At 43.1% G+C, this 11,950-nt stretch overlaps 1 protein-coding gene across 1 annotated transcript; it reads right to left on the bottom strand.

The window, feature by feature from the left end:
* Window positions 1–562: 562 nt before the first annotated feature.
* On the bottom strand, window positions 563–3,586 carry LOC139471333 (potassium voltage-gated channel protein egl-36-like). The gene is made up of 2 exons (XM_071253652.1): window positions 3,069–3,586; window positions 563–1,678 (listed from the first exon to the last, which is right to left on the bottom strand). The coding sequence occupies exons 1-2, from the start codon at window positions 3,513–3,515 to the stop codon at window positions 578–580; spliced, it is 1,548 nt and encodes a 515-aa protein (XP_071109753.1). The 5' UTR covers window positions 3,516–3,586; the 3' UTR covers window positions 563–577.
* Window positions 3,587–11,950: the final 8,364 nt, after the last annotated feature.

Below are 11,950 nucleotides of genomic sequence, written 5' to 3'. Positions count from 1 at the left end.
TCGCTATAACCGTAGTTTACTGAACTTGAGCCATTTAGGTTATTGCATTTTAGTCATAACATGTAAATACGCATGTACCCACAGCTATCTCAATAATAAAATAACAATAACAAAATCTGATTTGAAACCGATACCGTACATTCGACCCTCGACCACTTGCTCATTTTACTGGGGTGAGTGTGTGAGTGTGGACGGTTAAACGCAGGAAAACGGTATTTCAGTTAGATCACAGCGTATCAGCTTCGTGTGGGAAGAAAGCCCATTTGTTCTGTCGGGACCCAAATCGATCCAACGATCACACGTGTAGGTTCCTGGCACACCCAAGGGACGCAACTCTGTATAGCAAACAGTGGCGCAGTGGTTGATTGGGCTTGTGTCAGCTGTCATTCACCACCACCCCGGTTCCCGTATCGTTAACTCGACGTCTTGCATTCGTCGAATACTTGTCGATTTAACATTTACGATTTCCGCCGGAACAAAAAATTACTAATGACTGCAGGTTTATATTCACCATTTTACCTCGAAGCTGGACTTAAATCCGCTTTAACTTCGAGTTAAACGTGTTGCAGCTATCAGATCAAAACTTGACATCATCCAGGATGATCGTTTCTTGAGGTTTCACTTTATTAACTCCCTTTTTCGCTTCCGCCGTGTTTGTCTTAAACTGGATGCCATCTTGTCTGGTTGTGCGTCCCCATGCCTCGTCAACAGACTCACTGCCTTCTCGCTCACCGCCTCCAATCTCTCCGATCGCCTTTGAATACGTATAAAATAGTAGAAAGTTGCTCACAAAGATTGGCACAGTGACGGCGATGAGAATCACCCCACAGATGGCACAAAGGCATCCGAGCAGCTTCCCCTGAAGCGAAATCGGTGACATATCTCCATACCCGACTGTTGTCATGGTAACGACCACCCACCAAGCGGCGTCAGGGATACTGCGCATGTTCTCTCTCTCCAGGAAGTACATGACGCTGGCGAAGAGGACTGTTCCGATGGAGAGGTAAAGGAGGAGAAGAAATATTTCCCGGACGCTGGAATGCAGGGAATAAACAAGAACGCGGAACCCGATCACGTCCTTAACGATTCGGAACACTCGGAAAATTCGCAGAATCTGCAGAATTTCCACGTAATCCAGAACCGAGCTCTTATACCGCTCTTCTGGGATGAGATTCTCAACTGTGGTCGTCGTGTACATTGCAACCAAACTAACGAGGTCCATTATGTTCAGAAAATTTCGGAAGAAGCGTAACTTGCTAGGACAGAAAATGATCCTGAATATTGCTTCCAGAGTGAAGAAGACTATAGTGGCGTATTCCATATACGTCAAAAAGATTTGCCGCGAGTGCATTGAGGCCGTATCGATATCCAGTTCTTCCTCCTCCTCTTCATCGTCTAACTTGGCAGTAGGGTCAGGAGGCAGTATCCCCGAAACAGGAATTGGGGATGTTCTACCGCCACTTTGAACTTGACCTGTAACCTGACCTTGAACTTGACCTTGATCGGGTCGGGGAGGTCCATGCACAGGTAATCGATCTTTGTGTTTGTTGTAGCCATCTTTTCCAAGAACCAAAGTCCATTCAGTCTCGTCAAGATCTCGTTGGAAGCAGGGGTGGGTGCTTGCTGCTAAAACGAACAGCGACATCAAGACGAACGCTGTTGAGACTCCCAGGTAAACCTTAAAAAAATATAAGGTGAGTTAATGTTTTAACCATAATAAACACCATATCACACCAACGTTTAAGACGTTTATCTCGAGCGGCTAAATCGTGATTGATGGAAAGAGCATCTGCCTGTGATGACGTAATACAATAAGCATGAGAGTGAGTGTGTGAGTGAGTTTAACGCCACTTTTAACAGTATTCCAGTTAACAGTATACGGCGTGTCAGCTTAATGTGGGAGGAAAGCCCGAAGTGATGCATGTCTCAGACGTTTACTACTTCGGTTAAACCCACGAGCACGAGTATGGTGCTGACAAACCTAGAAACATAATTGGGGCGAACCGGAATTCGAACCCACAATCAAAGGTTTCTGGTGTCAACTCTGCACAGCGAATCGCGGGCGCCTTAGACGACCCCCCAAGCATTAGAAAGAATATTAGGTTGTTCCGTATCAAATGGGAGGTCTAAAATGGCAAATACTTCCGAACACGAGTGTCATAATTGTATCAATCTAATTAAAATCAGATCTTAGTTTTCGCTACCGCTAAACAAAGATCTGAGGTCATCCCATTACGGGTCACGTCAGAACCACCTTTCGCGAATTTTGACCGACCAATGAAATGACTGACAAGAAATCGACATTAGCCAATCAGACGGCAGCGCTCTCGAGCTTTACGACACCAGTTTTAAAATGGCGACTACGCTTCGAAACATATTTTGACGTATTCTCGATTTAAAAAATTAAAACTGATAAGAAGAGCACTCTGGAATGGCTTAGATTGTATGGATATAATCATAAAACCCATAACTGTCGTTCAGAATACCCCGTGTCAAATCGTGGTTGCATGATTAGAAAACACATTCCGACTGTCACTTTCATGATCTGGTAAGCGACGTTCTGATTGGTTGGATGAAAGGTCGTTCTGACGTGACCCTTAAAGGGACGTCCTCAGATCTTTGTTTAGCGATAGCGAGAACAAAGATCGGATTTTGATAAGATTGTAATCGTATGAATCTTAGATTCGAACAAAGAACAAACGAGTACTGGTGAGGGGGATCTTGGCCATCCGTGACCTTAATGAAATGGACGCTGAACAGCTTGGCCCAGTCGCCTAAGGCGCCGCGATTCGCTGTGCAGAGTTGACACCAGAAACCTATGATTGTGGCTTCGAATCCCGGTTCGCCCCGTTTACGTTTCTAGGTTTGTCAGCACCATACCCGTGCTCGTGGGTTTCACCGAAGTGGTAAACGTCTGAGACATGCATCACTTCGGGCTTTCCTTAAACATTAAGCTGACACGCCGCGATAAAACTAGAATATTGTTAAAAGCGGCGTTAAACCCAACTCACTCACTCACTCACTCACTCCAATGGGCGTAACAGGCGTGGCAAAACACTTCAGCTTACCTTTGCCCCGACAGACGAAGACGGGTCATCAAGCAGCGCCCACGTCCTTGCCCTACAACCTCTGCTGGATTGACCTTTCACCTTTGGTTCTTGCAGGGGTATATTTTGTTCAAATCGTTTCAGGGTTCGTTCATCGTCAAAGAAAGCCAAATACTTCCTGTAGCAGCAGGGGGCCATAAGTCTGGCGTCCACTCTCCAAAATTCCAGCTCTCGTTGAAACGTATTTGGACACACGGTGACCGGCATGTGCAGAGTACCGTGTTGCGCGTATTCCAAGATGGCTTCAAAACACCCAGCATTCCTCTCAAAAAAGTACTCCTTTCCTTTACTGTTTGTCACATCTGGTTCAGGGAGATCGACATTTTTACACTCCACGAGTTTAAAAAACACTTGCTTGCTCAACTCAAACTTTGTCCCATTTAAATTGAAAATGTGACGTGTGGACATTTTGTCACCAATCCCGTTCAGGTGGTCCTTGAAAAAGGTTGTTACAAAAGATGCGAGAAGAGACACCTAAATTCGTGATAACCCCACACAGTCTCTCTGTCTCGGCAAGACGAGATGTTAACATGAATCAGCGAGATGGCAGCACCACCTTGTGACAAGCTCTCAGTGTGATCCTTTGCTTTCCTCAACACTGATAACGGATACATATACACACAGACACCGCAGTGCATCAGGCTGATATTGGCTGTGTGGCTCTACGCCAGGCTGATGACTCTCATTCATTAAGTATGGCATGGCCCATTGTGAAACACAAAAAGGTATCGATTGAGGGTTGGTATGTAAAGTACAGATCGCGGGTAGCTTCTCTCTGTGTGAGGCTCCCTATGGGTCCCTGTCAGTTATTAATATGCATAATTCATTACCCTTTCAACGGAATCGCAATGGCAAATGTCGTCATTGAAAGAATTGAAGTGCTTTTCCATTGTTATGTGGGACGCATATACCGGATCCTTGAAAGAAACGTCTGGAATCAATCTGTTTTAAGAGATGCTACAGATGTATACAAAAAGAACTCTGAGACACCACTCAGCACACGATTATTTTTAATTTCTACTTATTAGCCATGTTTCAATATGAAAAAATTGTTTCTGTCCGAAGTGAGTGAGTGAGTGAGTTGGGTTTATTGCCGTTTTGCAGAGTAGTTTTAGTTACATCACGGCGTGTCAGGGGGATCCTGGAGGAAAGCCCCAAGTGTTGCAGACTGTAGACGTTTACCTCTTTCGTGAATCCGATCACGGTGCTAACGGACCAAGGGTCGAACCTACTTTACAGGAGGATCCAGACACGCGTATCAAGAAGACTTTCACTTTGTGTGAGTGCGAACGTAGCTTTCGCTTGTCGTCAGATACGTTACCAAAACAATATATTTATTAAAAGAACTGTTTCAAAAAGATACTGAGGGTAAAGTCATAGATTATTGCAGGTTTCTGTAGACTCTCACTGTCCATCTAGGAACAGACTGAGTGGATAGTTTGGGAGTACATACCTTCATTCTGTTCACCAGCATGGAGGGTTTTGATGGTGTCCGTGCACGGGAATGCAGACTTTTCCCAATGTATGCTGAGACACAGAGTTTAAGGATTAAAGGGTCCAACTATTCGGGCTGTAGCCCGTCAGTCTTTACGTCATTTCAAGAATACAATCTCGTGAAAAACGTATGAACGCCAAAATGTGTCGCTCATACACTTATATTATTTTAATGTGAAGTTTACACGATATACGGCTTTTCCATTGGACGAGAGGCAGGTCACATGACCGCGAAATTGACGTTCATAAGTGTATGAATGACACAATTTGTCGGTGACAGGACATGGAGGATCTATACACAATTTGAAACAGTTTTTCATATTTTAGGATATTTTCTCAAGTTAAACATTTCATGACGTATGTTTATCTAAATGTGTGGACCCATCCAAAATAAACCAGATAAAAACCACATGAATGGACCGTGCCAGATGTGGCGATGTGACAGAGGTACCAGGCTGCCTGCAAGGACCCCTGGGTAGGATAGTGATTGGCCTCATACGATCTAGTCATTTATGTTGTAGCCTAGGCTATATACACATCTAATCAAGTTGACAATTAGTATTTTGTAAATCAGCCGTAAGAAAAAGAGCTTTCTCTCTAATTTGCCTCCAGTAAAAAAGTGCAGGCGTTGTCGGCTTCACTGTGCGGAGCTCTATTTGTTTTGGTTTGAGAAATGAATCGGCATTCGTCACCACTCGCCCCATTCGTGACCAACTCGTGTAATTCCGGGACAAGCCGAATAGCGACTCGTGCCCCTCTCGTGGCCATTTTAGCGACCGGGTTCCGTCTTAGCGCAAACGGGCATACCTATAACAACAGTCAACTCGTTGCGAATGGTTCACACATTTTCCCCAGATCTCCCACATTATTTCAGATGCAATTTAAAGCACATAGGGACGTGCGGAATTATACAGTATGATTGAACACATTTAACAATGTCTTTGGTATATTTTTAGATGCAAGACATATGTAAAATCAAAAATTGTTTCTGAGTATTCTTTGACGAAGAACTTGAAATCATACGCGCATTCTGATTGGTTTGTCGTATTTTCGCAAATAACATTCATCGATAGGGGGACGAGTCTTCTTGCAGGTTACGGAAAGGGGCGAGTGGTGACGAATGCACTCGCCCCTTTCCGTATTCGACTTGCCCCGGAATAACACGAGTTCGTCACGAATGATGAATCGGGCATGTGACGTCAAACTCGGTACATTTTTCATGCATGTTTTGAAAACACCCACAGCCGTCGACCTACTGTCCCTTCAAGTGAACGTCAATTTCGACCCCTCGTACAATGGAATAGCCGTATATCGTGTTCACATTAAAAGATTATATGTCAATTAAACCATTTGTATGGCACTGTTTCTTTTACGTCAATAACAAGACAGCTTACTGATCACAGCATGGTTCATGTGGAAATATTTACACGCAAAGATGATGAAGATACAAATTGGCTTTTGTAGTTTACCTTGCGACAACTATACACGTGATATCATGATGTTGATACCGTTGCCATGGGGATGAAACATATCGACGACAAAACATCGTGTGTTGAATCCCTATGGAATAACATAGCATTTGATGACGACGAAAGAGTCTGATAAACTACATAAATTATTGACTATCTCATGAGCGTGAACTCCAGCTCCATTTCATCACGACTTATATTATATTAAAAACCTTCAGCAGACTTACCATAAACGAAGTGGTGTGTCATATAAACTTCATTTTTTAACTTCGTTTTAGACGCCAGTTTTCTAAGGCGTCACAATTTTCTGTGCAGCGCTGCGTCCCATTGGCGTGCATAAATTATCGTGGGTTCTCACTCGAGTCACGAGTCACGAGTGAGTGAGTGAGTGAGTTTGAGGTAGCTTTTATCAATATTCAAATATCACGACAGAGGACACCAGAAATGAGTTTCACATATTGTACCTATGGCGGGAAATGAACCCGGGCCTTCGGCGTTACGAGCAACTGCATTGACCACACTGCTACCACGCCTGCCGTCCAGACCCGAATCTCATGTTGATAAGCTCAAATAGTTCAGATATATCCCTTTAAGTCGGGTCCATTTCTGGAGCATTATGAATTTGGGTGGATTTCCAAAGATTCTTAGATCGATTATCTACATTGAGGCGACCCATTGTTCGCTTTTTAATTATACAGGCTGATGACCACCAGTCGTGAACTGCATACTGTGTTGAGATAAGTACATGGACAATTCGGAACATTGTGTAATAACAGGGCGTTGATCGTAGCTTCGCGGTTGGATAAGTGTTTAACACGCAAATTTGACAATATTCAGAACTTACATCTTCCCTAATCAAGGGAGTTAACTGACTGTAAAAATCCAGTTTCCACCCTTGGGGAACTAGGCTAGGATTTCTGGGCTTGATCGTAGCGCCACCAGTGGATATTACGAGTTATGTCCCTTCTATGTCCCTCCTAGTGACCAATCAGATTCTACTTCTCTTATCACCTGAATTAACTTCAAACATATCATGGCGTTGCCCAGTGAAGGCGATCTGATCGATAATCAAGATGTATATTGTAATAAAACGGGTCTAAGTTCGCGAAGTGCATCAAATCACGTGAGCACCTTGATTAAAATCGTGACAAGATTTGGAAAATATCTGTTGACGGTATACATGCTTTGCAAAACTTGCAATCGATCGAAATCTGCACGACAGTTTACGAATCGGATGTCGATTTCGTTACGAGACTGAACTCGTTAGTTCAGCCAAAATGTAACTGCATAAAACCAGCCTAGTTCGGCAAGGGTGGAAACTGGACTTTTATAGTCAGTTAACTCCCTTGCCTCGGGAAGATGATCCAATCAATGACCACTAGGATGATGACCAATACACACACCGTACGGAGTAATCAGTAATAAGGATGAGTCAACAAATGGTCAGCGAATTAGTGAGTGAGGTGTGTGCGTGTGTGTGTGTTGGGGGGGGGGGGGGGGGTGTCTTTGTGTGAGTGAGTGGGTGAATGAGTGGGTAGGTGAGTCAGTAATTCCGTGATTGCGTTTGGGTTGAGTTGAGTGAGTAATATAGTTGGTGGGTGTTTCGGAGGTTTCATGGGTATTGAGTGAGTGAGTGAGGTGTGTGTGTGTGTGTGTGGGGGGGGGGGGGGGGGGCTGTCTTTGTGTGAGTGAGTGAATGAGTAGGTAGGTGAGTGAGTGATTCCCTGATTGCGTTTGGGTTGAGTTGAGTGAGTGATTTAGTGGGTGGGTGTTTGGGAGGTTTCATGGGTAGTGAGTGAGTGAGTGAGTGGATGGAAGGGTAATCGGGTGGTTTCATCGGTATTGGAAGGGTGTTTGTGTGAGTGACCTTGGTTTAAAATTGCTTTGAATAGAATTGCCGTTAGCATCACGGCCAGTCAGCAGCCAAGCCAATTTGTTATTAGTACAAATGAGGGATTCGGCCCGACGGCATCACCGGATCCTTCGTAGCAAGTTGTGGCCTTGACGTAAATATTTATTTTGTAAATGTGGACTTTAGTCTGAATGTATTCTTTGGCAACACTCACACAATAAAGTCACGGGTGTGTACTGATCTACCTGTATTCAAAACATGACAGTAGTGCGTGTGTGTGTTACTAATGGAAGTAAAACATCGACGTTTACTTAGGTACTTAGGCAAAGGAGTTCTGGACTTAGTCAGTAGGCGAATGCATTAATGATTCCATCGTATTGATGTTACTGTGGTCTTGTTTATTGAGCATGCAACGTTTCTTCATGCCTCTGAACCAGTAAAGCTCAATCTTCATCTGTTGTTTAAATAGATGTCTTATGAAACATACAACCTAATGGTTATGGGCCTCCCTGTATCCTAAAATGTTGCGGTATTGATTTTCTATAAAATATATTTCCCTTAAAACTGTTAAAATTAAAAGAGATTATAAAATTGTTGAAACTTTGGAGATGACATTGAAGATGCATATGAGGCAGGTTATATTCTATTACATTTAACAGAAACTGATCGCTTTACAAACCGCTGTTACGAAGTTTATGCAGAGAAATTGTTCGATAAGCGGTTCACGGTGAAATCAAGCGATATCACAACTCCATTACCCCCTCATGTTGTTTGTTTGTTTGTTTGTTGTTTAACGCCGCTCTCGGCAGTATTCCAGCTATATGACTGCGGTCTGTAAATAATCGAGTCTGGACCAGAAAATCCAGTGATTAATACCGTGAGCAGCGAGCCTGACCACCCGATCCCGTTAGTCGCTTCTCACGACAACCATAGGTTGCTGAAGACCTATTCTAACTCGAATCTTCACTGTGTTATTTAGGTACAGGAATATGCGGAGTAGATCCGAATGCTACGTGTCGACGTATATGGTGTATTCCCTCATTTTGCGTAGGGTACGATTTTGGGAAACGTTTTGTGTTGGTAATAAAACAGAAATACACAGTTTGATGTAAGGGTCACGACAGCCGCCAGATTGTTTGTTATGATGCCTCAAAGTGAGATTGACCAATCAGGGAGCAGAACTACTGACCTCACATGACCCCCGTATACCGAAAATCCAAGATGGTTGTTACTGACCTAATATGAGACCATATACCGTCAGTAACAGCCATTTTGGATTTTCCAAAACCAACCTCACATATTTCATATGAAAATTCTGTTTTATGTTTACATATCAATATTTGTATTTGTTTGTTGTTTAACGTCGCACTCAGCAATATTCCAGCTATATGACGGCGGCCTTAAAATAATCGAGTCTGAACCAGACAATCCAGAGATTGACATCATGAGCATCGATCCACGCAATTGGGATCGATGACATGCATCAACCAAGTCAACGAGCCTGACCACCCGATCACGTTAGTCGCCTTTTACGACAGGCATAGTCGCCTTTTACGGCAAGCATGGGTTGTTGAAGACCTATTCTACCCCGGATCTTCACGGGTCAATATTTGTGATGTGCAAGGACATTTAGTTTCAAAGAAATCACTTTTGTGACATTATTAAAAAAGACAATAGATACTGGATATTAGAGACGGGGCCCAGCTTATGGTAAGTTATTCCCAAAAGATGTAGCTGGGCAACGCAGATAAACGCGAAGGCCGAACGATCGCACCAAAAGCAGGAGAGATGTGACAAAACGTACAGGTCATCGACATTAGGATTGTGAGAATATGTGGGAAATACCCACCTGTGCCTAAAATGGACTTCTATTGAGGGAGTCATCATTATTTAAATACGTGTAAATTGTGTTTAAGCTTGTACATCCTTAAAGAGGCTGTACTTAATGATGATATCTCATAACGACCCTCATTGTTTAGTCTCCCTGCGATGTTTTATTGAAACGTCATAGAACATTAGCAATAGAATAGATAGCAGCATGTCGTTTGGGAAATACGGTCTGCTATCTAGTTTTCCGCGGATTACTGATAACATGCTGGCATTTTTTATATAATTATATCCATTTTAGCTATAACATTTGTTTACATGTTCACATTTAGCGCATTATATATTCCATTGTTAACGTTTGTGGACCGCATCCGTGGTCTAGTGGTAGAGCGTCCGCCCGGAGAGCGGAAGGTCCGGAGTTCGATCCCCGGCCGCGTCATGTGAAAAGATGGGACTTGTTGTCACCCTGCTTGGTGCTCGGCATTAAGGGACTAAACAAGGACTAGTCGGCTCGGAGTCAGTATACTGTGTCTGAGTGGGGTATTCATGTTAAACTGCAGCATGGTATCTCAGTGAGCTAGCATTATAAATCGGCATTAGTCCGGACAAGTTCAAGCATCCAGACACACACACAAACACACACACACAAAAAAACACACACACACACATGCATGCACGTCGCTATATCAGTGCAATAATCTTGGACGCGACGTTAAACCACATTTCATCTCACCTCACCTCACGTTTGTGTTTAAATTCAGACGTTGTATCGGAAACAAATGTACTGGTCCTGCTATGTATACCGGTTGTAAGTGTCAAGTTTTCATGTTTACATGACGTGTGGGATAAAGATACCAGATAGTGTAAACTTTTCGTTATGGTGTATTAATTACTAATAATATGATAGTCACGTGAACCTGCATCTTCCCGAGGCAAGAGAGTTAACAGACTATAAGAGTCCAGTTTCCACCCTTGCCGAACTAGGTTGGTATTATGGAGTTACATTTTGGCTGGACTAATGAGTCTATGCATAGTCCAATCAAAATCGCGCACCGAAATCGAAATCCGGTTCGTAAAGTGGCAAGCAGATTTCGGTCGACTGCAGGATTTGCAAAACATGTGCACTGCTAACTCGTTGTCAACAGATATTTTCTAAATCTTTTCCTGTTTTTAATCAAGGTGCTCACGTGATTTGATGCACTTCGCGATGTAAGACTCGTTTTATCACAATGTAGAACTTGATTATCGATCAGATCGTCTTGACTGGGCGCCACCCTTTTGTTTGAAGCAAATGCAAGTGATACGTGAGGTTGAATCTGATTGGTCAATAGGAGTGGCATAGAAAGGACATAACTCGCAACAGCCACTGGTGGCGCTACGATCGAGCCCAGGAGTTCCAGCCTAGTTCGGCAAGGGTGGAAACTGGACTTTTAAAGTCAGTTAACTCTCTTGCCTCGGGAAGATGGTGAACCTGTAAAACTAGTGTTGTTTTAAGGATGTTCTGATTCTACATGCACGAAGGTGATATAATTTCAGATCCGACCTAGTCCTGCGACATGACTGAGGAACTTAAATATACAACTATATATATATAACTAAAAGCGTAGGCAAGTCTAGATCAAACTAAACCAAGTCTAGTTCCCTAGAATCCACATATGAAAACAACAAAAGAGGAAAGGTTCTTTGAAGAATAGAAAATACAATTATTTTAAAGACATGTTTTCGCAGAGAAAAGGTTCTTTTGAAGAAGAGAAAATACAATTATTTTAAAGAAATGTTTTAATAGACTAAGTGTTAGTCGAGATCCAACCATATAAGGTGAATGATGCGCCTGGTGCATTTTAGTCAGTATGGCGCATGCGTGTAAGTTTGTACCTCCAACATTTGTTATTCGGCTATACTCACTGTTGATTGGCTGATGCTTGGAAGGCAATCGAAATACGCATTAGCGTAGAGCGACATGTATGCATAGACTCGCAACCACGGCGTTTCCCAAATAGGTTTGTTTGTGAAGTGATGTCAGATACTTAACTGGATATTTTTTAGAAATGTTTAATAATTAACGGTCGCATGGACTAGGTGAAAGTGATTAATGGAAGCGGCGCGACCAGTATATAGGCACATATCATTGATGCAAAGGCTGATCAAGAGTGGGGGTTCCAGGGGGGTCCACCCTTGTGATGTGATTAGTGGACAGCTGT

Source organism: Haliotis cracherodii, unplaced genomic scaffold, assembly GCF_022045235.1.
Source record: "Haliotis cracherodii isolate W230 unplaced genomic scaffold, xgHalCrac1.p SCAF_22, whole genome shotgun sequence".
Taxonomy (NCBI): Eukaryota; Metazoa; Mollusca; class Gastropoda; order Lepetellida; family Haliotidae; genus Haliotis; species Haliotis cracherodii.
Note: the sequence above shows the minus strand (reverse complement) of the source record. Positions and strands in the feature narration are given on the sequence as shown.